General features: G+C 44.7%; 1 protein-coding gene across 1 annotated transcript; it reads right to left on the bottom strand.

The window, feature by feature from the left end:
* Window positions 1-1,864: 1,864 nt before the first annotated feature.
* On the bottom strand, window positions 1,865-23,137 carry ANKRD60 (ankyrin repeat domain 60). Its single transcript, XM_059713056.1, has 6 exons — window positions 22,857-23,137; window positions 21,948-22,078; window positions 20,907-21,072; window positions 19,345-19,524; window positions 17,222-17,332; window positions 1,865-1,923 (listed from the first exon to the last, which is right to left on the bottom strand). Exons 1-6 carry the CDS (start codon window positions 23,110-23,112, stop codon window positions 1,865-1,867), a joined length of 903 nt encoding a protein of 300 aa, XP_059569039.1. The 5' UTR covers window positions 23,113-23,137.
* Between the last annotated feature and the right edge of the window lie 1,303 nt (window positions 23,138-24,440).

Below are 24,440 nucleotides of genomic sequence, written 5' to 3'. Positions count from 1 at the left end.
GTGCTGTCTGAATTCGAACCCTACCTTCCAGCGTATCTACTACTGTCCCCAACTTGGTGTCATCTGCAAACTTGCTGAGGGTGCACTGCATCCCATCTTCCTGGTCGTTGATGAAGACATTGAACAAAACCGGCCCTGGGGCTCTCCATTTGATACCAGCTGCCAACTAGACATCAAAGCCATTGACTACTACTCTGAGTCCAATGATGCAGCCAGTTTTGTAACCACCTTACAGTATAGGAATATTTGTGCTTCATTTTGATGGCACTATCCCTGCAATTTCAAAAAGAAAAGATTTGAATTTTCCAATTGTTGCTGAAATCTTTCATGTCAAAACTTCTTAAAAATAATGCATTTCAATGTTTTCCTAACTTTTGCAATCCCTTTCTTAATGGCTTTCAATAGAAACAATGCCAACAGCTGTTTTAGATTGTAGAGTATTAAATGCAATAGGGTACCACACAGAAAAGAACATACCAAATTTCTCTGAAAATTCCCCCAGCATCCTAAGCATTGTGAATAGAGATGGATGTGAATCCAAATCCAGCATCAAGTCCCACCACCAAACTTGGGGTGTTTGGATAACTATTCAACTGTACTCTTCTACTCTATACCTTTATGGGCCGAGTTCAATCCTCTGAACCGTGGATACTAGCCATCATCACCTCTCCTCCCCTCCCCAAGAAAAACACAGCAAACCTTGCATTCAGGCTGAATCTGAGCAGCTTCAAGGCTCACTATGAACATTTGCACTGCTCTGTTTGTGGAGTTAAGTCACTCAAGCTGAACTAACTGCCTGGCCTCTGTGCACACATAGCAAAAGTGAGGAAAGCCACCATTTTAGGTTCTTTTTTTTTTAATTGTTTTGGACTGTAGAGTTAGAAGGGGATTATATCAACGGGCCTTTGTAACTGTGGAGTCCAGGGAATAAGGAAAAGAGAAGGAAATATGGTCTTTCAGTTAGAGCTGTGAGCCAGAACACCTGGTTTCTATTCCCTGCTCTACCACTGATTTACTGTGTGACCTTACTGCAACTCACTTGGGCCCAGGTACACACCTCACTTAGTCATGTAGTGATATGAAAATCTGGGAGAAGTCTAGAGGCAGAGAGTTGGACTTCCGTGTTTGTGTAACTTATACCCTCTAGTCCCTGAACACGTGTATTATTCCCATTCAAACTCACTTCTGAATTGGGCTTTTTGCCTTACTGTTTCCCATCTGCACCCTGTGCACCCCATCAGGTTGTAGCGTGGCTCAACGCAATGGTGGGATATGAGACATAAGCAAAATACGTGCCCTAGAAATGCAATAACGAAAGGAACATGACCAACGGTGTAACCCGTACTCGGATAGGTAGCCCCACGGACGTCAGCCTTACTGAGCAACCTCGCTGGTCTCAGGATCTGTAGGAACTGGAATGTATAGTTACCTCCCGGAGAAATATGTTTAAGAGACCAGCCAGAGAAAAGCACTGTGTTGTTTGCCATTATTATTTAAGGACTAAAAAATGCAACCATCATCTCCCCAGTCAGTTTCTGGGATATTGGCTTTCTTTACAAACCAACCCCAAAGGGTCAGCCTTGCACCAGGACGGAGCATGGCGGCCGTTCCAACCTCCTCTCCCCAGCACTCTCTTCCATCTGTCTCTCTCCTTTTCCGTGCAGTGCCTCCAGGCTGCCGTCTGACATCAAACTAATCTGTCCTGCTGAGAGAGCCGCACAGCCCTGTGCTCCAGCCTGACCTAAACCTGACAATGCCTTCTCACTTCTCCCAGACAGAAAACACCCCCTCCTCCTTCCCTGGTGAAGTGAGAGACGGTTAATGCGTTTCCTCCTCACTGGGGAGCGAGATGAACTCAGCTGCGCTAGTGAATCTTCTTTCCTTGCTGACATGCGTCAGACACAACACTCTCATCCTCAAAAGCTGGAACACAAAAAAAAAACAAAAAAACCCCTACCATCAGCTGAGCTGCAAGGCCCTGCCTGGAGAAATTAAACCGCTATGCTCTATTGCCAAGACACAGTTATGTCCTTTGTTAAAATATAAGCTGCGGCAACTTCACATGTTCCCCACCATGTTCTGTACAGAACATCCATCTAGGCTGTACGTTTTCATAAATCAAAGGAAAAATAATGATGGTGTCTTTTATTAGAAGCATCCTTCTTCAAGAAAATCTTCCGCTCTAATTGACCACTGCGGAGGTCTTGTGCTTTCAAAACTGATATTCTTCATTGTCTGAGTGCGATCTCACAAGTAGATGTCCTGTAACAAGCCATAGATTGAAATCTAGTAGTTTTGTTTGTAGAAAATCAAATTCTGGCTCTCCCCCTCCCTCCCTGGGAGTCAGGGGAGAACATTTCACAGCATGGGCAAACTACTTAGGAACAAATGTGCGACATCACGCCAGCCTCTCTGAGCCAATTGTAAGCAAATGAGCAGAGACTGTGATTTTATTAGTGACAGCCAAAACTTTCTGTCTGTGTAGAGTTTCCTTTAGAGCATTTTTCTGTGTTCTTTCTCTGCTGAGGAAGGAACAGAACTAGGATTTTCACAAGATACTCTCAGGTAGTTCCTTCTTTGGGTCAGAGGAATTGATGCATCTACATGTTTCCTACCCAATTTGTGCAAAATTGTTATTGTCAAGAATTAAGGATCCTCTGGACTACCTTGATCTGAAGGTGCTGACTGGGTTGTCACCACATGAACCTATTGAGGCTATTTCTCCCTTCACTTGCACTAGCATAACATTGGCTTCCATTGAGACCTTCCCGATTACCTGCGTGTAGGGTGGTAAACCTATTCTAGGGTAGACTGTCCTGCACTGCCTGTGTATACCTGATATCCAGATAGCTCTCTTGGACTTAATGATGTGTTGGATTTGCAAGGAATGCAGAGAAATATAAAACTGCACAGATAGGACATCTATGAGATTTTCTCCCTTTGTTCATTTTATGCCTATTTCACATTTATTAGGCCATATTACCTTCGTTAAGAGCCTGAATCTCAGGGTATAGATGTATGGATGAGTTAGCATGAATTAAGCAATGCTGTGAATTTATAGCACATCAGCTATTTGGTGGTAACTGTCCGCATGCACGCTTTTACCCTGCAGCATATGCCAGGTAGCTTGCCCAGCTTTCACTAAGAGATAACCTGCCTCACACTGGATGAGAGTGTGCTTGTGGGCAGCTAGCGAGGAGAAGGTGACATGCTTTTGTAAACCCTCGCTCCAATTTAATCTCACAATGACTTGCTCATGCATCAATAGTTTCAGATTATCAGTAGCTCTGCCACAATTTCAAGCAGGGCTATGTCTGCCCAGAAGTGCTAAAAAAACCATGTCTACCCCCTTTGAGTAATAATTGTACAAGAAGCCCAATTCTCCCAGGAACTGCCTGAACAGAGGAGTGGCAGAGGGCAAAGATGAGAAGGAAGGAGAAAAAGTAAGAGTAAAAGGGGATGCAGACCAGAAGGGGAGACAGGAAAAGACTTTCAGATGCATGTAATAAACAACAGCAAAAGAAAGAGAGGCCTTTCTAATTACAACGAAGCATCATGAAATATTAAAGACATTGCAATTGCTTGTATAAGGCTATAATTCCAATTCACAGCTCTTGTGACAGTTGCAAAGCAGGCAAGGTTCGTTCTCCTTGCATGTGACAACTCCAGAACCTCTCGATAGAATTACAGCTTTATTATGTATAATTGGCTGCATAATATTCCATAAATTGTTTTTTTTTATTATCCCAGATAATTATGCATACATATACCTGTCACTTATCTGAACATGTAAATCATACCCAAAGATCTGTGCACAAGTCATAAGCTTATTTCCAAAAGCAACACAGTTCACAAACATTTTTTTTCCTCCTCAGAGTGCCTGACTGGGGGAGTTTGCATAAACTCTCCCTCAGCCACCTAACTGATTAACACGGATCCTGGTTTTCTCTGTTTAAAACTTGTGAATTCTCTGATAAAAATGCAAAAGCTCTTATTAAAAATTCCCCAAATCCATGCTTTTCCATGATTAAAATGAAATGCCACTTATACATATGTATACATATATACATATACATATGTACATATACATATATATCTATCTATCTATAGATATATACCTATACCTATATCTATATCTCTATACCTATATATAGGTATCAGTTGAATAAAATGTTTTAATGATATATTTACCATTTTAAAGCAATTTGGAAACCTACCAGTGCCTCAGTAACTATAATAAAATACATTCTAAATACCTATAAATGTTGGTGTTTGATTGTGGGTTTTTTATCATGGAAAATCAGAGCTCCCCGAGCCCAGTTTGTTCACCAGGACATGGGTCCAGCTGCAGCGGTGCCCCCCCAGCTGCTTTGTGGCACCGAGCAGCCCTGATATGCTATTACCTCTCCCAACCCACAGCCTTTTCAGCCCCGCTGGTGCCCCCCCCCGCCCCAGCCCTGCTGGAAGGGGCTCCCAGCTGCCAGGGCTATGAGGCCAGGGACTAGGGTCCACAATCCCCCTGCCCCCTCCCAGCAGCACCCGAATGCCGGTTGCCACCAAAGGGAGGTGGCAGCTGCTGTGGCAGAGTGGAGCGTGGAGCCCAGCTCCCCCTCCCCAACAGGAGGCACAGCTGGAGCTAAGCCTGTCCGGTCGGGGTGGGGAGGAGAGGAAATGCAGGCTGCCCACTGTGGTCTTGTGCTCCCTGCCCTGCTGCTCTTCCCCCAGGGCCTCCGAGGCACAGCAGGTGGGACCCGGAGCGTCAGGGCACAATGGGGCAGGAAAGCTTGGTGCTGCCACTGGAAGCCCCACCGCCACGGTGAGGCACCCCCTGCCCATTGGGCAGCAGCGAGGGGCACAACTCCATGCCGCCACCTGCACTGCTGTCAGGCAGGCAGGGGGCACCTCACCAGGGCGGCATGGGGCTCATGGCAGCGACACCAAGCTTCCCCACTCCACTCTGCCCTGCCATGCCAGGTGCTGCCCACTGGGCCATGGAGGGCCCAGGGGGCAGGGAACCCAAGCTCATAGCAGGCAGCCCATACCCACCCCACACACAAATCTGGAGGGCACATGCCCCTCATGCTCCCCCCAGGAGTACATGCAATGGCAAGGACCCAGTCCCCCTGCCCTCCTAGACAAGCCACCCATGGCCCCATCCCACTCCCTACCCAGGCCCTGTGGCTGCATATAGCCCCAGGCCCCAAGCCCCATGCACTGTTCGGGCTGGGCAGCAGCCCCTGCCCAACTCCCTCCCTCTTTCACTATGGGGCCCTCGTACTTACCTGTAGGGAGCTGCTCTCCAGGCTGCCTGGTGGCCATGTGCATGTGCACATATACACATGGTGCCTCCTGCCTGACCGCCCTTCTCCTGCTGCCCACAGCCCCTTGCAGGCTGGAACTCTGCCAGCCTGCAAGGGGAAATCCTCTCTTTCCTGTGTTTTTCTTCTTAAAATGAGAACATCCAGGTTTTACCATGTTTTTCTGTGACAAACAAAAAACCTGGATCCCTGCTGATTAAGCAGTGGACTGCAACCTTCACCTCATTATCTACAGCAAACACTGGGCTGCCAAAAATACAAAATGCAAATAGATAAATTTCAGACTAAGTCTTGAAGGTGGATGTTTCATATACTGAATACTAAGGCTAGGGACAGAAATTACACATAAACCAGAATAACTAATTGGAAACGGGTTCAAATCTGTAACAAAACAGAAGTTCAGTGCATATACACTGCGTTCAAATTGGCTGAAACTGGTTTAAGATAAGCCTGTGTTGGATGGATGTAGTATCAGACAATGCTGATTTAGGTTAAATCAGTTTATGGAATTTCTGTCCCAGATCCCCTCCAGATTCAAGTTAACTCTCTGTCCCCCAACATCCCAGGATGCTTTGCCTTTCCCCTGCAAAACCCTCCCCCCTCACAAGGTGGGTAGGCTAGTCTTGGCCCAAGCCATCTGCTCCAGCTGAGCAGGGAAGTGTGGTCTAGCTTCCCCTGGCTTCTGTGCTGAGCCACTGCAGGCATGTGGTTGCATTTCCAGAATCAAAAATGAATGTCTGTTCCCTTGCTTATCTATGCATCTTAGACTAACTTGTGAAAATTGAATCGATTCAGCCTCAGGCTTTTTGACTGTCTGTACTTAGTAAAGATGTTTTGCATCCTATGAATCAAGTTTAGGCCTTGGATGCAATTCTAGCTGCATCACTTGGGGCTTAACATTTGCATCTATGATACATTGTGCTAATCCTACATTCAATTGCAATAGGGAGAGGAAAGTTCATCTTTTTTGGGAAAGCAACAGGGTAGGAGTCAGGTAATCCACATTCAGATTCCCACTTTCTAACAGACTTAGTATGACCTTAGTCAAGTCACTTAATCTCCTTTTGCTTCAGTCCCCTCCTTCATGGTCTCTCTTCTCTATTTAGATTCTGAACTCTTTGGGCATTTATACACATATTTTTTTTCCAGCAATACACCAGAGATCCACCGCTTCGGACCAGATTCGATTAATCAAGCCTGCTCTGCACGCGTGCTAAAGTGCACTGCACTGCGCCACGTGCAGTTGTATAAGTGGCAAAATGCATGCCAGTGCACAGACAATGGTGTTGGTGTGCTTTTTGAACTAAAGCAGCTCTGAGGTGTTTTAGCTCAAAAGCACGCTGCAACCATTTTCTCTGCACTGATGTGCGTTTTGCCGCTTGTACAACTGCATGCACCAGGCACTTTTCAAAGCGCCCAGTGCTGCAATGCACACATGTAAAATTGTCATTTGGCTTTGTACATATACAGCGCCCAGTACAAAGAGGTCATGCTTTTTTATTCATGGCCTCCAAGTATAAAAATAAATCAGTCAAAAATGTATTAAAAAGAGAAGAACTGAACAACGCAGAAGCAATACAATATACAGCGCAAGACCTTGTTGGGTGAATGATGCTCTGTCCCATATATGGTGGAAGCACAGGCTCTTTCTTGAACCTAAAACTAAACTCTTGACATCTTCTCAAGCCCTGCCTTTCAACCACTATGTTTGCTAAGATTCCCAGTAGTTTGTGGGTATAGGTTTGTGGCTGTGTTGATCTAAGGACATAGGCAGACAGGGTTCTTTGGGTAAATCCAATATTTTTTTTATTTGATCAACTCAAATAGTTGGAAAAATTCTTTGCAAGCTTCCAGGTACAAACACCCTTCAACAGGCTGAGGAAGTATCCACAGCCTTCCTCAGCCTGACAAAGGGTATTTGTACCCAAAAGCTTGCAAAAAAGATTTGTTCCAACTATTTAAGTTGGTCTAATACAAGAGAGCAGATTTACCCAAAGAACCTCATCTGCCCAGTAGTTGTGACACTAAATAGGAGGTGTTACATCTTCATGACAAATATTAGATACCAGTCTGTTTGATTAACATAATTTGTTGCTTTGTTGGATATTTTCTTTCCAGATGAGTTGTTTTTCATCCATTTTATCTAGATAAAAATATGCATTCTGACAGGGAACGCTAACGTGTCCTTTGCAACGACCTCTCGTGTGTAACTTTTCGTTCTCGCCTCCCTTTCTCTTCGGCACACAAAATAATCTCCAGCAGCAGCTATTGGTCAAGCCTCACACACACTGGATACCCACCAAGGCTTTTGGGGTGTTTAACATGAACAAAAGGTCCTTCCCTCTGATGTACATGTTTAAACTTAGCACTAAATTGTGGGGGGAAGAGGAAAATATGTAAAATGTCAGTTTCTGACAGGCAGAAAATTAGAATTCATTCCCCTGAGAACTAAATGGACTTTTCTGCTTCCAGTCACTAACTATGACAAGGTTAACATTTTTCAGTTTAATGACTAAGGACATTAAGTCTGCATGTGAATAAGGAATAAAATTACTAGAGGGTATTAGCTAAGTGTGTGACAACAGTATGAACTGACAACAGTGCTCCGAAGATGCTGATCCCAACAAGTAATGACCATTTGCCATGGAGGATCAATAGTGAGAAAAAACACAGAGCACTAGGATGTGGAGTCGATTCTCTGTCACTCGTTGTTAGGCACAGGAGTTAGATGGATATAACGGACAGGGAATGGCTGGGGAGGGATGGCAGGAAAGCCCCTTGCTTTGAGTGCGTTCCCTGGGATGGCAGTCTACCCACCAGATAGCACCTCAAGAGCATCATAGGAAAACCCCTAAAGCAACCAAGGATGGATGGATGGCTCCTCCAGTGTCACCATTTGCACCGCCGCACAGACAGCCCGACTCTTCTCTCGCATGCAAGTAAATTGGAAGGCAAGTGCAATTAAGACGAGACTTTTTACTGCTGCAAAGCATTTTGGGATGGATGTATCCTTGATGCAGCTGGCTGTCCAGACAGACATGCAGCTTCAACGCCACGGGCAGCTCAGGGTTAGAATGGTAGGTCAAGTTTTAGCTTAGCTGTCCATGAAGTGGCTCAGTGAGGGCACTTGAAGTGTCCCTAAGTCCCATCCTGTAGCTGCTGGGACCAGCAATTGAAGTAGTGCTGCTGCTTTGTACCCCCTAGTAGAAGAAACCTTACAAAACATTGAGACTGCAGAAAATTGCATTGCCCTAGAGCCCGCATCTAGAAAAGCTATTCTTCTAATGGCCACAAACTCCTGGAAGACCATTTCAGGCTTAACACTAGGAAAAACTCCTTCACACTCACAGCGTCCAGACTGTGCAATAAGCTCCGTTCAGAGGCGGTGCAGTCACCTACCCTGGAGATCTTCAAGAGGAGACTGGACAGTCACCTGACCCCAGTTGTCTTTCCTGCCTAGTGCAGGGGGCTGCACCCGATGATCTTGCGAGGTCCCTTCTAGCCACTTACAATCTATGAATCTATCAACCTAATGAGAGAGCTCTGAATACAGCAGATAACTAGGATGAAGCTTTATTTTTCTTACTCAGGTTTAATATCTCTGATTCCTTTTGGAATTGGACCTTGCTGCAGTTCCTAGGGCCAAAGCCATCAATGAGACCCATTTAGCCGCAGATCCCAGGCCAAATGAGAAAGCTTATCCTGACCCCCAGATCTCATTCAATGTAGCATCATCCCAGGTCTGGTAACACAATGGCTAAAAAAAAGTCAAACTGCAATGGATATTTTGGGTTTATTAAAAAACTTGAAATCATCATACCCAAGGCTCTTTCTGGATAAAAATAAAATTGTGGCAGTTGGAAATATTTGGAAGAAAAAGAGATAAAAAATTTAACTGTCTGGACTGTTAAGTAAAAAGCTCTGTGGAAAAAAATGACATTTAGAAATATGATTTTAAAATTGAAAATGTACCTTTAAATGGGAGTAGTGAATAAGTTATTAAATAAAATAAAGGAAGGCTTTGAAGGAGTCAATATATTTTAAATGGAAAGAGAAGAATTTTCCTCTTTTTATCATCTCCTTCCTTATCTAGGTTTCAAAAGCCATTTGGCTACAATTCAAGTGAGATCTAAAACTTTTAATTTAGGGAGGAAATGAAGTATGTTTTAAAAGTTAAGATATGAAGAAATAAGTTCAGAGGGGAACACAGGAGAAACTAAGTGTTTTAAAAAACTTGGTAGTGCTTCCAAGTTGGCAAACGCTGGAGACACTTCATCAATTATTGTTCGCTTTGCTGCTGCCTATCACTAGTGCATTGCTTCAGCCCGTCAGCTGTACTTTGGACGGAGCACCTCTTATTCACAGTGCTAGCAGATATCCAGGCTGAAAAAAGGGCTTTTATATTTCTCCAGCAAGTCTAATTAGATGAAGTTCTACCCGATCAAATCATACGCAGGTGTAATGGAATGGCAGATACCTCATTAGACATTCAAGATTTCCTTTAGAGGGTGTATCAGTCTGATCAATGAGTAAGTCAAAAGTAGAGCACAAGTCTATTCACCTGGGATTAGCAGGAATGCACTCAAAGTCCCTGGTGAATTTGCAATGCAGTCTAATCTGCATACAGTGCAAAAATAAGAGTTAAAGGAATCATGGGTGCTTTTACATTTATAGTTAAGGCCTGACTTTGTCCTCCTTACTCAGGCAAAATTGACCTTATGCCACACATACCCCTTAGGAAAGCAATTGCATTGCTTACACAATAAGGTACTAGTCAATCCTGGGGGATTAAAGCACTAGAGATGATATTATTAAAACACCTTCATACACAAGATTCTTCACAGATTGGGGATACCGGTCAAAAGGAGTTTCCTAGCCATGTTGCACAGTGGTAAAAATGAAGAGGCACCTTGGTGTCAATGCAGCCATCCAGATATGGCAAAATCTATCCCGATGCTGTGCATGTACTGCCTGCTGTGCTCTGATCTGTATTCTGCATTGTTCTCACTTCCCAACTACAGTCTCTGATTACTTTTGGTCCCTGGCCTCATTACCTTACACGTCTCTACAATGAACTGCATAAGCCACTTATCAGCCCATAATCCTGATATATCCAAATCATTTGCCTCCCTCCACCCTCACCTCCCCCCCAGACCTATTTTGTGCAGTCAGCATATTTAAGTCACTTTTGAAATTACATCCCACTCAAGGTCACTGCATTGAATTTAAATGTTTTCCATACTGCACATCAATGTACCTGCTTTAACTCACGTCTGATTTATTTATCCTGTTTATTATCAGAGACCAATTCAATCAATATGGGCTGGAATTCAAACATATACACAAACTTGAATTATGCATATAAATGCTCATCAAGGGATAGAAGACAACGACTGTACTATACAGGTCACTCCTCTATCTTATAGCTCAGCTTGTAAATAAGGAGGATCAACGTAATGAATTTTTTCACCTTGACTTTAATTTGACCTCCATAATAGTTTGGTTACCAAAAGCCAGAGGAGTTAAAATAGCATCACAAATTCAACTGCAAACATTTGGACAAGGAGCATCAGCCTCTCTCTCCTTAGCCAGAGATGTCATATTTTAGGTTGTACTTTCTCTAAGATGGCAATGAGTTTATTTAGCTTCTGTGCAGTTTTTGAGGAGTGCTTGCAAAACAAAAACAGAATCAAACCAAACCAGAAAATAATTTCAAGGCAAACAAGCAATCTTTCCTTATTCACTGAAATGTGCACTTTGCAATAGGAGTGGAGACATCACTTGCCAAGTAATAAAGAAGGGACAAATACACAAAGCAAAAAGAACAGCTTATGGAGAACTGGAAATGCAAGGAGAGCCCAGAGTGCACTGCCTTCAACTGATGCCTAGGTTAGACCTAAATGAGATGTGGGCAGTACAGTAAGAAGTGCAATAGTTTTTGGCCTCTATCTGCAAAATCCCACCCCTTCTAAATGTACGTGGTCAACGTGGTTTTCAGACAGGAGGCTCACAATGAAACTTTGATGCCCTTTGTATATAGCCAAGTTACACCAGGGGAAAACAGAGAATTCAAAACATGAGATAAGACAGTGGAAAGTGTGCTTTTTTTTTTTTTTAACCTAGGCAAAACTCCCATTGAAACCTGAGGGGCTTTGGCTAATCAATGGTTGTAGTTTTCGGTCCCCATGATGCCCATAGAGATGTAACTATTATTAGTGAGTCGCCCGACAAAGCCTTCACTGAGGCAATGCACATATTTATTCTTAAGCACAAGACAGCAAGTACCATGTAAAGACTGCACAGTCATGACAGAAGTGCCAGTCTTTCATTACCCATGAAGAATAGCAAATAGCCTCCCTTCCTCCCTCCCCCCAAGTACAGCACTTATTCTTTGGGTACAGAATACACTTTTGAGGGTTTACAAGTACAATGGTGAGCTCAGGAATTAAATTAATTTTAAAATGAGTCCTTTAAGAAATTAGCACCTGGCATCAGCCTTTTTTTATATATCCCAAATGATCTTAATAATGGAAAAACACAGATGCTTCAAACTCCCCATATGGTGAGAACTCGCCAAAATCTCATGCATTACCGACACTTGAACGTTCTTTTTTCTTTAAGGATGAATGGTCACTTCTTGCCACTATTTTCCTAACGGAAAGTTTCTCCTTTAGCAGCTGGCAATGGCTAATACTCTACTCCAGAGAATCCACATGGGGCAGGGTTTTAAAAAAGGGAGCAAAGCAAAGACAAAGGCAAACCATATAACCAGGTATTAACCAACCAATGGAAGTTGGATCTTATCAGTGTTTCTCTATAAAGGACCTTTGAGAGAGACCCAGCTACTCCAATCAGCTAACCAGCTCCCGCCACATCAGGTTTTCACCTTTCTAACCCATCTTGTTGATGTGGCTGGTCAAAAGTTACCAAAGATGTTAGTAGTCTGATTTAATCTGAACTTCTAGTGGCATTCATGTACACCACCAGATCAAAGAGAAAACTTTGATAACTATTTTTCTGATTTTCCCTTTCTATCCTGCTGGAGATGCAACACAACCAAAAGAAGCAACAGCAAAATTATCCAGCTAATCAACCTCCAAATACGAGCGCTAAATTCTCACCTAGAGTGAATCAGTACAGCTCCACTGACCTCAGCAGAGCTTTGCTGACTCGCACCAGATGGAGAGACAGCTCCTCCAGGATCTAAGATATCATGGCCAAAATCCAGTGACTCCAGGAGAGCCAAGATTCACCTTGTACGTCTGTCCAGAATCATAACTACGTGCGAGTCCAGGGAGCATCTTTTTAATAATTCATCCCTTTATGTTCACAGAACATTTTTGGCTGCTCCATCAATACATTTATGCTCAGTAGCTCCCAACTGGAATGCTGATTGTGTTGTGCATAAAATTAACTAAATTGCAGTCATCCTTTTTTGTTGGTGCTTTTTTGTCTGCTTCCTGCACGAACAATGTCGGGGAGATTGCAAGCTGACTACAATTCTCTTTCCCATGTGAGAGGAAAACATCCTCTAAGAGCCCAATCAGCAAAACTTTCCTGATGTCTGTCAGGGTTTTTAAACCAGGCTGCACTCTGCAATTTAACAATTTCTGTTCAATTGATTCACTTTGAGGAATGAATAGGATAAGAAATTGTCACAATGTTCTGCACTTCTGCTGCCGACTGATAAACGCAGATCCCCCGTTAGAGAACAGGTACAGTAACAGCCCTGAGTCCTAGTAGATCCTACTTTAAATGCTTTATTTAATTAGCAAGATATGTAAATGTTGCCAATATGTGAGACAATATTCTCAGGTCTCTGATGGAGGAGAAGGGACAAATCTGGATAGGAGGGAGGGGAAGTGCACATCTTTCCCTGTTGTTGTAAGCCTGCCTCTTCCCTCAGCAACGACTTGGGATTTAGGCACTTAAATACAAAATTTGGATCCTCAAATCCATGCTTAGCAACCTGGGAGGGGTCCCAGGTCCATAGACACCTCTGACTATCTATATTAAAGAGCTCTAGGTTTCTGCCTCACTATTCACTAGTTTTATTGAGTGTTCAGTAGAACAAGAACAGGAGCCCAGGTTTCCTCTCTCAGGTGAATGCTCTGACCACGGGACTATAGAGTAAGGCTTACCCCTAATCCTTCTCACTGGCCCCATGAACATGGAGCAGCTTCCACAGGAGGGAATCTCTCTCCCAGAAAAGCTATCAGGTTGGTGCTCATGCTTAGGTGGATTTGAACCCACTCAGGCAAAGGAGAGAATTAAACATGTCTGCTAATCGCTCTATGTGCTGGGATGTAGGATAAAAGTGAGGAGTGGCACCACTAACAGCTTTTTTTTTTTTGGAAAGAAAAGGAAAAAATGGCTGAGTCCCATATGAAGTGAGATTTGGGTCCCAGTATTCCAAAATAATGAGGGAAGCAATTTAAAGACATGTTTTTCTCAGCATTTCCAAAGGGCTACCTTAGGTAACTCCCTGCAGCTTCTGTAAATCCATTCTTAAGCACCTAACTTCCCATGGAAAAGACTGGAGAACAAAGGTACCCTGTACTGCATCCCAAAACACTGAGCATTGCAACACCTTAAACCTCGGTCATTATAAGCCTATCCCAAAGCCCACTGAAATCAATGGAAGTCATCTACTGACTTCAGTGAATTTTGGATTGGGCCTTAAAACACAGTCGCTCAGTATATTTCAGGTATTTGAATGGTGACCAGTGTTTTTGAATTACCATCTCAATAAAGAACTCTTGACTCCATTCACACTACCATGCAAAACCGTGGATTACCATGCACATATCTTGGGGATCTCCCCCAAAACTGTCAAAGCCCTGAATCAGAACCCCTCAAAATGAGCTCTCCAAGAAAAGAAAGGATGTTTGCATGGTTGTTAGTTAACTATTAGTTATGATTATTTAGCTTCCCTCGAGAAAGAGCAGAACAACTGAAAAGCACAGGCAACAGGGAAATGAGTTCTGCATAAGGGAAAGCGCAAGGCATCTGAGAACCAGACTCATGCATGCAAGTGCCTTTAGGAACTAAAGTTTTTTTGCAAATCAGTTGGATCAAAGCTTTCTGCGTGCAATGCCTGACTTAACCTTGTGCAGCTGGGATCAGTAGATGTGGAAAACCATGGAAAAAGACTTATGAGCTATGGTCACACTGATTCTCTCTTTTAATACCATCACTTTCCCCCCCTTTAATCCTCAGGCATTTTTCTTCACTCTTTTGGCTTAAAGTATTGACTCATAAATTGAAGTCAGCCGGCTAATTTCTAATATTGCTTCCATTTACAGCCACCTGCATTTAAAATCTGCCCCTATTACATATCAGAGTAAACAGCCTTCTTCAAAGACGCTGGTACAGAGTTTGCTAAGGTCAGCAATACTTCTGCTGCAGCCATAGGAGAAGAAGGGAAGATAGTCTCAATTAGTTTTCAGTGAAACATTTTATGGGAATTTTGTTCCCTCTGTTCATCTGAATGTGGCTCTCATCTGGTTAATTAGTATAAATCAAGGGTGAAAACCACACGGCCCATGGAGCCGCTCCATCCAGTGCGCCAGGCTACCAGTGGGCCAGGGAATTTGGGGGCATGGGTAGCAATGGGCAGAGCCTGCCACAGAATGAGGTGTCAATGGCCCTCAGCAGCAAGAGGGAAGGTGAGGCCTGTGCGGCACAACCCTTGGTCACTCTGCAGCTGCCTGGCCTGCCACCATTTATGCCTCTGCCACACCTCTGTCCAGATCCAGCACAGGCCACAAGATGAGTTGGATACCCCTGCCATGAACAGGGTGCATAGTGCAATGAGTGTTGAAGGGAGACCTACACTTTCATACCTCAATCACACATCGCTTCATTTCTCCTTGGATTTGACTGCGGCTCCAAGACAGCACTCAACCAGCTTTCAGCTCCATCAATGAAACTGTTCCTCTGCATGGTTATTTTCATAAAGCCTAGCCCCGTGTACTCTACCTTGTCCATGCTGCTCTAAGAATCTTTAAGCAATGCCATTAGCAGAAACAGTCCTCGGCTGAGGACAGAGATCAACCAATTTCTAACAATGCAAAGCACATCATCTATATACAAGGAGTTTGGACAAAGGCAGGCATACAAAGACATGGCACACAAGCAAGATCAAAGTGTAATTTAGAGAGCACCTAGGCACAAAGAAGACTCCTTCAAGAGAAAGACAGCTCACAGCTGAAGTACCTTTCCAAATGCTTTGCTAAGTATCACCAGCAGAAGGCACCAAGTGTGACAAGAGACATGCAGGACACGTGCCAGGCATGGTGGCATGTTTCCACATAGCAGGAGTCGGATGTTTTAGTTCTCAGCACCATCACTCGGTCAAGATTCAGGGGAATGAAGGCCATGCAGTGGGGAGGTCCTGTCCAGGCGTGGAAACAAGCAGAGCTGATAATGAAGAGGAAATGCGATGAATTATTTCTGTGTTTGTCATGATAAATTCACTTACACTCTTGTTGCCTTTTGCATCCAGGGAAAACGTGTCTCTCCAAACAGTTGCTTCTGTCGCACACTTCTATACATTATGAAAGGGACATGGCGTTTGTCCTAACATAGTGGTTTAGAGGCTTTTTGTTAATAAAACCTCTTTATTAACAATCCTCTCACTTTTCCCTTCTGCCATGTCCCTCTCCGAGGAGCTCACAGCACTGTTCAAACATTAAGGAAATCCCTTGGCATGATTCAATCTCCATTTTACAGAAAAGGGATCAGGCACAGGCCCATGTGCATGTCCACACCAGGCACTTCATGCAGAGATGTATCTGTTTTCCTGTTCCACCATGCACCTCTGATGCCTTATCAGACGTTCAAGGTCACAGGTTCAGACAGCTCTGGCTGAGAACACATCCCAAAACTAAGACTCCCAGCCCTTTCACTTACCACTAACACTCCCTTTCTTGCCATTTCCATCATGACGCTATTATAATTGAGATTGATCTCCTCCTATGTAGTGGCGGAGCTCATTATCTAATTTAAGAGAAGCAACACATTCGCATTAACCATGCTGACTAAGATTTTTTGTTTTTTCAATAGCTAGTTAAAGCAACAACTGCGAATGGTGCTGGTGCGCTTCTACTGAAATCTTACTCGTCTATTGGCTATAAACTTTCTTCTAATTCCCAGCTTACATTTATTGATGCTCATTTTTCCTGGAATTAACCATTTCTTTTAGCCTAAATATCTTTCTCCTCCCCGATATTTATTTCTGCTTTTGTATTCAATCCTATCCCATCCCATTGTTCATGTTAAGCTAAGCCAAGTTCTTCCTCCCCCACTTTTCTCCTGAGACAGCCTTTTCATTCCTGGTCATCCGTCTAGCCTTCCTCTGTACCTGTTCCGGTCAGAACCCACCCTTCCCAAATGTGGACAACCAGAATAGTACACAAGATTTCAGATGTCTCACCAGTGAGTGTACCATGGCATTAATACTTCTACTGTAAATCCCAGTCCTGATACACCCTGAGCTTGTATGTGCCTTTTCCAAGGCACTGGTAGGTCATGGTCATCCTATGATGAACCACTACCATCCACGTCTGTCTTCTCTACAATTCCCAAGTGATGAGCCTAGCTTCAAACAGAAGTTCTTGCCATTCGTTCCCAAGTACACAGGCTTGCACTTCGTACTGTTGAATTTCATCCCATTTTATACACTCCACCCTTTGAGATCATCCAGTTCCTTCTGTGAAATATTCCCAGTTTGTTCTTTCCTGACAGCATGGTCAATCAGGAGGCCATGCAAGGTTTGGGAACAGGTACAAATCTTTTCCACATTTCTAAGATCTAGGGTGCAGACTGACAGTCTAGGCAGAGAAGAAAAATGAAAAACCAAAGACACCCTCTGTATGTGGTTCCTTGAAATGGGCAATTACACAGCAGAATGCCAGTAGCACCATCTTTTACATCAATTCTAGCTGTTGCCAGATGCAGAACGTGTGGTCTACCATTCTCATGCAGCTGCTGTAACAATGGTGTCCTCAAACCTTAAAAGAATTAAGCAACAGAACAACACAGGAAGATTTCCTGTGCAAACAATTGTATTTTCTGCAGGAACTATATAAAATTAAATAGCACATCCCTCAAGTCCTTGCCAATGGAAGACTCCCATTGTTCTGCTCAGACTGTCTGAATTATGCTTGGTTTCACAATGACACACATCCTCAGAACTGAGATAATGGTGCGCAAATTGGCAAACAACACTACACCAAAGACAATTAAGATCTCTGGCAATTCTTACCAGGGATAAGTTTGCACCCAATACACAGGCCTTAATAATAATCCCCTTGTGAAGCAGGAGTCAGTCTACTCCATTGTCATGCCTGATCCCAGAGTGCCCTCTGCTGGGAACTGCAAGAACAACGTCCTAGTTCTCTCCAGGAGATTTCTGCTCATTTCTGTTGCAAAATTTGAATGGGATAGGAAAAGCTGGAGTTTCTTCCATAGGTTTTAATTAAAAATGCAGGTTTTAAAAATGCAGCACACACCTTGTAGTGTGCGAGTAACACTCAGCGGATGAAGCAATTTGTTTTCATTTGCTTTGGAGATCAGAACCCTCTGCCCCTGTCCGCTTATAGTGATGCAACCATCCCATCTGGGGCATGTGGTGTGTGTTATAGTCCCCAAAATGGCTAATAGCCCTGTGCATGTCAGTTCTTATAGATTTGAATGCTCTCCTGAGACAGGTAAGATTCAGGTTCAAATGCCTACTCTGCTTGAGAATCACGTTGTCCGTCCAAGTCTCTGATCTGAAACAGGCAGAAGCAAGTTTTCTCCTAACACGCTGGGTGAATCAACACTTGTTCGTTTTCCTTCACAAACCAGAAAAGTAGGCTTAGGCACCTAATTCAAGGAGAGGGCTGGCACCTAGAGCCCCAGTCACCTCTTTCTAGCCATGTTAGAAACTGAAGTCCTGCCCTTTCCATTTACCTTTCATTGCTAACTCACAAGGCTGCGTAGAGATCATCCTTCCTTAAGGGTGTCAGTCTCCTTCGGGTGCCTAACTCAGGCTGAGAACTCCAGGAGGTGGCCGAGTGCCTCGGACGGAGGTATCGCCACAGCTGGCATTAACACCCCAGTTCTGTTAGCAAGCACATTGCATTGACAGAGGGAACAGCATGAGCTTCACAAGTCACCATGTACAGCTTATCATGGCCAAGCGTGGCCTCTTTTGAAAGGCTCAACTCCCAGCAGCTCCTGGTGAGAGGAGCTCTTCTTGCACTGAGCTCTCTGGAAGATCTGAATGAGCTGCTGGGGGCTGAGCACTTGGAAATTTGGCCTTGAAGGATTAAGGGTGGGATTTCTTAAAACCTAATTGTCCCTTTGAAAGTCAGGGAGAGCTGGTGCTTGGTGCCCTGAGGTGCTTTTGCAAATCCTGCTAATTTAAAATTCTCTGGACCCAATAGCACACCTAATTTGCATGCAGACTTATTCTCATTATACCTACCAGTGATCATAGTTAGCCACCTGTAGCCATAACCTCATTAGCACATGTTATCAGAGGGAATAGGAGCCCTCCCCATACCCCCTGCCAATCTTTCAGTACAGAAAATCCAGGGACCTACCAAGGACTGCATGGCAAATCAGTGTTTCCTTATTTCCAGCTCCCTGATCTGCCCACCAGACACATCCCAGCCCGTTGCTAATGGTCAGAAAATGAGTCCAGCAACAAGCATTTCAAAGGGAATTTGGAGGCACAGCTTGCAAAACTGGACAGGGCACAGTATTACCAGTCTCAATAACCTGCAAGTTAAGAATGTGTTTGGGAATAGTGCTGTCAAGCTGGTTGTCATCAGGGCTATGGCATCACCAGCACAAGCTTATTTCACATCAGGACCTCCAGTATTTGAAGCATGGATCTTGAACCAGCTGTCCCCTCATGCTCCCCAGGGCTAAGTAAATCAGCCCACATGGGAATTTGTAGGACTCTAGGTCGAGGAGGGGATGGATGGTCCCCCGCCACTTGATCTCTGCTTCCAAAAGAAGGAGAACATTTTGCGTTCACTCTGCTTCTGGCCCCACAGGCGAGCCAGGCTCATTGCAGTCTGTCCCTCGTTGTCTGGGGTAGCAGCCTGTGCCCCGTAGATGAGCAGTTCATCAATGCAATCGTAGTGGCCCTTGATAGCAGCCACGTGAAGAGCAGTCCTGCCCAGCGGCGTTTTAAAATGTACATCTGCACCTGAAAAGAGCACACATGCTCAGGGCCTGGAAAGGCAGGAGAGGGCAGTGTGTGGCCTTGCACATTTAAGGAAGGAGAGAATGCCACTCAGGGGCCTGAATTTACTTCACGGCATTATAACATCCTTGAGAGACACTGTAATACAGATCCTCCCACTGCAGTTAGCAAATATCTGTAGGGAACAAATGCCTCTCTCTGCCTCCATCTCCACTACCTTGTCCTGGACCTTGGCCCAACAGTGACCCATGCAGGGCTCAGCAATTATGTAACCCGAGGTGAGGCTGAGAACCAAGAAGGGACAGAAAGAGGGGGAAAAAATCCTTTCAACAGTCAGGCTTGGACTGAAAAAAGCACAGCTGTACAGAGGAAGGGTCTCTTTCCTCGTGACGTGACACCTCTGCTTTCATAAAGCAGCAGCAGTAACGATGATACAGAAACCTCCTTCCATCTGTGGGAGTCAGGTGATGTGAATAAAGCACTTGCCCTTCGCTCACGTGATTTACAGCATCCCCAGAACCTCATGATCGAATTACAGCCACCCGAGGTACCGTTGAGGCCATGTTATTCCATGTATAATACATTAGGTGTAAAACAGCAGGGCAGACCATTCAGCACCAGCCATTAATACCCAGGGTTAAACTGTATTAATGGCTTCTTAACATCAAGAATTTTATTTTCCCAATGGAATCAATACATCATTTATCAGGTTCCTGGCACTTAAAGGTGTACGGCAAATGTTTAATTGCAAGCACAAACCCACCGCTCTGTACAAGTCATGCAGTTTTTAGCCTGTCTTTAGCAATGGGGTCAACTTTTCTGAAATTTAAAGTAATAGGCTTCTGGATCTGAGCCCAGCTGTTTGGGATGCTGCGATCTGTGCACTGTAGTGATGGGAAAGCATAGCAGTCAGTTGGCAGAGGAACGCTCCAAATGCTGGCATCCAGCCTGAGCCAAACCCCGCTGAAGCCAACAGAAAGATTCCCATTGTTTTTAATTGGGCTTGGATCAGGCCCCTATAATCATAATAAAAATAGACCTCAGTAAAAGGCAAAAATCACATCGTTCAGCCTTAACCCCTCTTTGAGACAGCCTGAAATGCCACAACCTGGCTTTTCAGAGCACAGTGCCTAGGATTGTCATTTTGCATGTCAGTTCTTATAGAACTGCCATCTTGGTTATACGAAGGAGACAAAAAAAAGAGAGAAAGAAATGAAAAGCGATGCTTTCTCTCTGAGCACTGTTCCCTACCAGGACCAGGGGAAATTCATGAGATTTTAACCAAAGGGTCACGTTTCTGTGTAAAGGAGCTGCTCCCTTTTCTGTAGGAAGTCAGCATCGATGATCAGAATGGCCCCTTTGGACCTTCCGTTTCTGGTGATTACCGTTTTCTAGTAGAAAATGGACAGCAGCAGCATGGCCTCTGTGGCTGGCAATGTAGAGTGCCACAAATGTGCGGTGTGCTCTCCAGTCCGCCTCCTGCTCCGGACCCAGGAAGTCTGACTGGGGAGTCCTGCCGACAGGGTCCTTTGTAACACCTGCACTTATTAGCTGGCAGAATAAAACATTGCACAATTTGCAGCTGATTATATTTAACGGTTACCAATATTAAACATTGCCTTATTCTAAAAGTACTGGGACAGGAACCATGCAAAGGCCAAGGTCCAGAAGAGACACTGGATAGGATTGGAGCTGGGCAGCTGTCTGATGGAGTTTTTGGCGAAAAGAGTCAGTATTCATGACACTTCTATTCTTACAAGTTCCTCCCAACAGCACCTCATGCTCCCAACTCACACTACAGGTAGGTCTCCTTCATCTGGCTCTCCCCCATGATGACATTCCCTCTCTTGGCAAGGGGGCCTGAGTGCCATGGCAGCTGCAGGGCTCTTTTTTCAAAAACCTGATTTCCAGTTCAGAAAGTTCTCTCAGAAAAATCTTTGGCCAGCCCTTAACCACACTACAGTACCCCTCTCATCTCAAGGGATACCACAGTCTATGCTGCACACTCCTGTGCCTTCACTGAAGCATGTACAAGTGATGGGGAGATATCGCAGACTTCCTACAGCAATGCTAGCTCCATTGAAGGAACCATGAGCTTTGAAGCAGCACTTAGCCTTAGTCAGGAATCAGCATGTTTTCCCCCTTGCCCAAACCATTCACCATCTTCAGATTTCCAATTCTTTTTAAACTGCATTCAGAGAGAGACCAGTATATTCGAGTATTATTGCAATTGATAATTAGCTGATATTTCACATTAGCAAGCTTTCCAAGGTCGTTATTTGAGCTAGAGCACCCCTTCTCAACCTGCGCAGTATGTAGACTAGTCTGAGGTGAGCATCTAGAACATGAACCTTTTACTAACCCGCCTTTCTTGTTTTCTTTAAAAAGCTGCCCCTCTCCCCGTTTACAAAAGTAATAAAACCAACCTTTGGAATATTTCCCTCTGCAGCTGCAGCTACAAGGTGCCCCCAGCCATCATGTTGCCAGATGCGCAAAGTAATTGTCCCTCCAGGGACAATATCATGGTTCTTAAATGTAGAATCATCTGGCAGGTCTACTGGAGGGGAATCCAAAAAAAGGTAAGATCTCATTTTAAAAGAATAAAGCTTTTAGAAAAAGAAATGCTCAGCACATCAACCTACAAGACTCCCTGACTACAAAATCATTATTTGATGGGTGTAATTCCATTTGAAAGCCTTCCCCCCAGCCCCTAGTAAATGTAACATTGATCTGGTTTTGCTGTCTGCCTCTTGTATTGACTGCTTCTGTTGTAGTAGCACCCAGATCCTCCAACAAAGATTGACATCCCATTGTGTGAGCACAAAGGCGTAGTCCCTGTCTGGGATATCTTACCCTCCTGCAATAAGGTCCACATGGGCAGATCTCTGTGCTAACATGGGCAGAGCTTAGTGACGGATCAGGGCTTAAGACAGAAAATATTGCATGGATAGAAGAATGGGGAGACAGGATACTAATCGAGATGAAAACTTTGTGTGCACACATGCGCAGGTAAGGCAAGTGACTGGATGGCAGGGGCTGTTTTTAAATAGGCATTAAATGCTGCAGAAACAAAATGGTCATCCTTTTCACCCACCTGGCAAAGCTCCTAGCAAGCCACAGATGGGTGGAATTTGCAGTCCCCCAGGGCAGGTGGAAGAAATGCTAAGGGCTGGGACAGAAGATCAATTCCATACACACAGAGAGCTCAGACCCTCATCCCGATACTAAGTGCCACGAGAATGGGCAGGTGTGGCCCTTGGACTTGAACCAGATATTAAGGATAGTGAGCGGCAAGGATTCCTTGCCTGGAGAGTCCCCAGGTTAGAGGTCCTCACTTTCATCCAGGTACTGGAGACGCTGAAAATGCAGGGGAATGCCAGCCAGCAACTCCAAATGGTCCTTGAGCTTCCGTATAGTCAAGTCGTTGTGACAGTCAGGTAGTGAGAAAGTCTCATTGGTCTCAGGCAGGCGGAGCTGGACAGTGAACTGTACTGGCAAAGAAACTGTGGGGGCCACACTGCTATTGCCTGGAGCTGCTTTGCTGGTCCTTTCCTTCTTGGAGTGGGCAGTGAAGCGAGAGCGTGGCCACATCCTATGGGTTGTGGGACTAGCCTGGAAATCCTTCAGTCAGTGGACAGTTGTCATTGAAATCACTAAGTCACTGGAGACGCAACCATTTGAAGAGCATCAGTGCGATGTCACAGAGCATCTGGGCAGGGCACATGATGATGTGACATATGTATGCCCTGAATGTGGGTTACAGAGAAGTAAGGCTGAAAGGGGCTTCAAGAGATCATCCAGTCCAACCAGGGATCAAACCAGCACAACACTCCAAGCAACTGAGCAAAACAGCTGCTTTGCTGAGCTAAATAGTTGAGTTAAAATGTCACATCACATGACAGTTTTCCATGAGTTTTCATCATAATCATAGCGCACAGCCCCACAGCTAGCCAAGATGCCCCAATGAGTAAGCAAAACTATTAATAGATCTCCTTGCAGACCTGGGCTAAGTACAGTCAAAAAGCCCAAGACTGAGTCAATTCAGCCTTTGCAAATTAGTCTAAACTGCGCAGATTAAATTGAAAAGAGAACAGACATTTACCTTTGATTCCAGAAATGCAGCCACATGCCTACAGTGGCTCAGGCCAGAAGCCGGGGGATGCTAGAGCAGGGCTCCCTGGCTGCGTTCATTTTCTCTTCCAGGCGCCCCCAAGGTCTCTGGGACTTGCAGTCCAGAATTACAGCAACAGGACTCTGCAGGGTTGCTCAACACTTCCTCTTTCTGTTTCCAGGTGCCTTTGGAGTCTGTAGTCCACAGCTGCAGCCCACAGTAAGTTTGAGTGGTGGAAGAGGTGTTTAACCCCCCACCCTGGCCCTAGACCCCAGCCGAGTTTGCTGGGTTGGGGTGGGAGGAGAGGCAGGGGAGCTGCAGACTGGGCTTGCCCCCTCACATCCTCTTGTCAGCCAGCCCTCACTGCTCCAGCTAGGGAGCAGAGGGGCAGGGCCAGCCATACTCTCTGGAGCAGGCAACACAGCCCAGCCCAGGGCTGGAAAGCATGCTGGGATGCTGGGGGACTGTGATTTAACTTGAATCAGGAAGGGTTCTGGGACAGAAATTTCATAAACTGGTTTGACCCAAATCAGTTAAGTCTGATACTATATTCAACCAGGTTTCTCTTAAACCAGTTTGAGCCATTTTGAAACTGGTTTATGTGCAATTAAATTATACTCTGTTACACGTTTAAACCAGTTTCTGATCCCCTAAACCAGTCCATGTGCAACTTCTGTCCCTAGCCATGGGGATATCCTCCCCCTCACAGGACAGACTAGAGAACCAGTTGGACATGAGTCCCTACTACTAGTGCAATGCAGGTTTGCTTCCTCCCATACAAAAGAAAGGACAGGGCAAGATTGAACTG

The sequence above is a fragment of the Alligator mississippiensis genome, chromosome 9 (assembly GCF_030867095.1).
Source record: "Alligator mississippiensis isolate rAllMis1 chromosome 9, rAllMis1, whole genome shotgun sequence".
In the NCBI taxonomy this organism is placed as follows: domain Eukaryota; kingdom Metazoa; phylum Chordata; order Crocodylia; family Alligatoridae; genus Alligator; species Alligator mississippiensis.
This window is presented reverse-complemented; position numbering and strand designations above follow the sequence as displayed.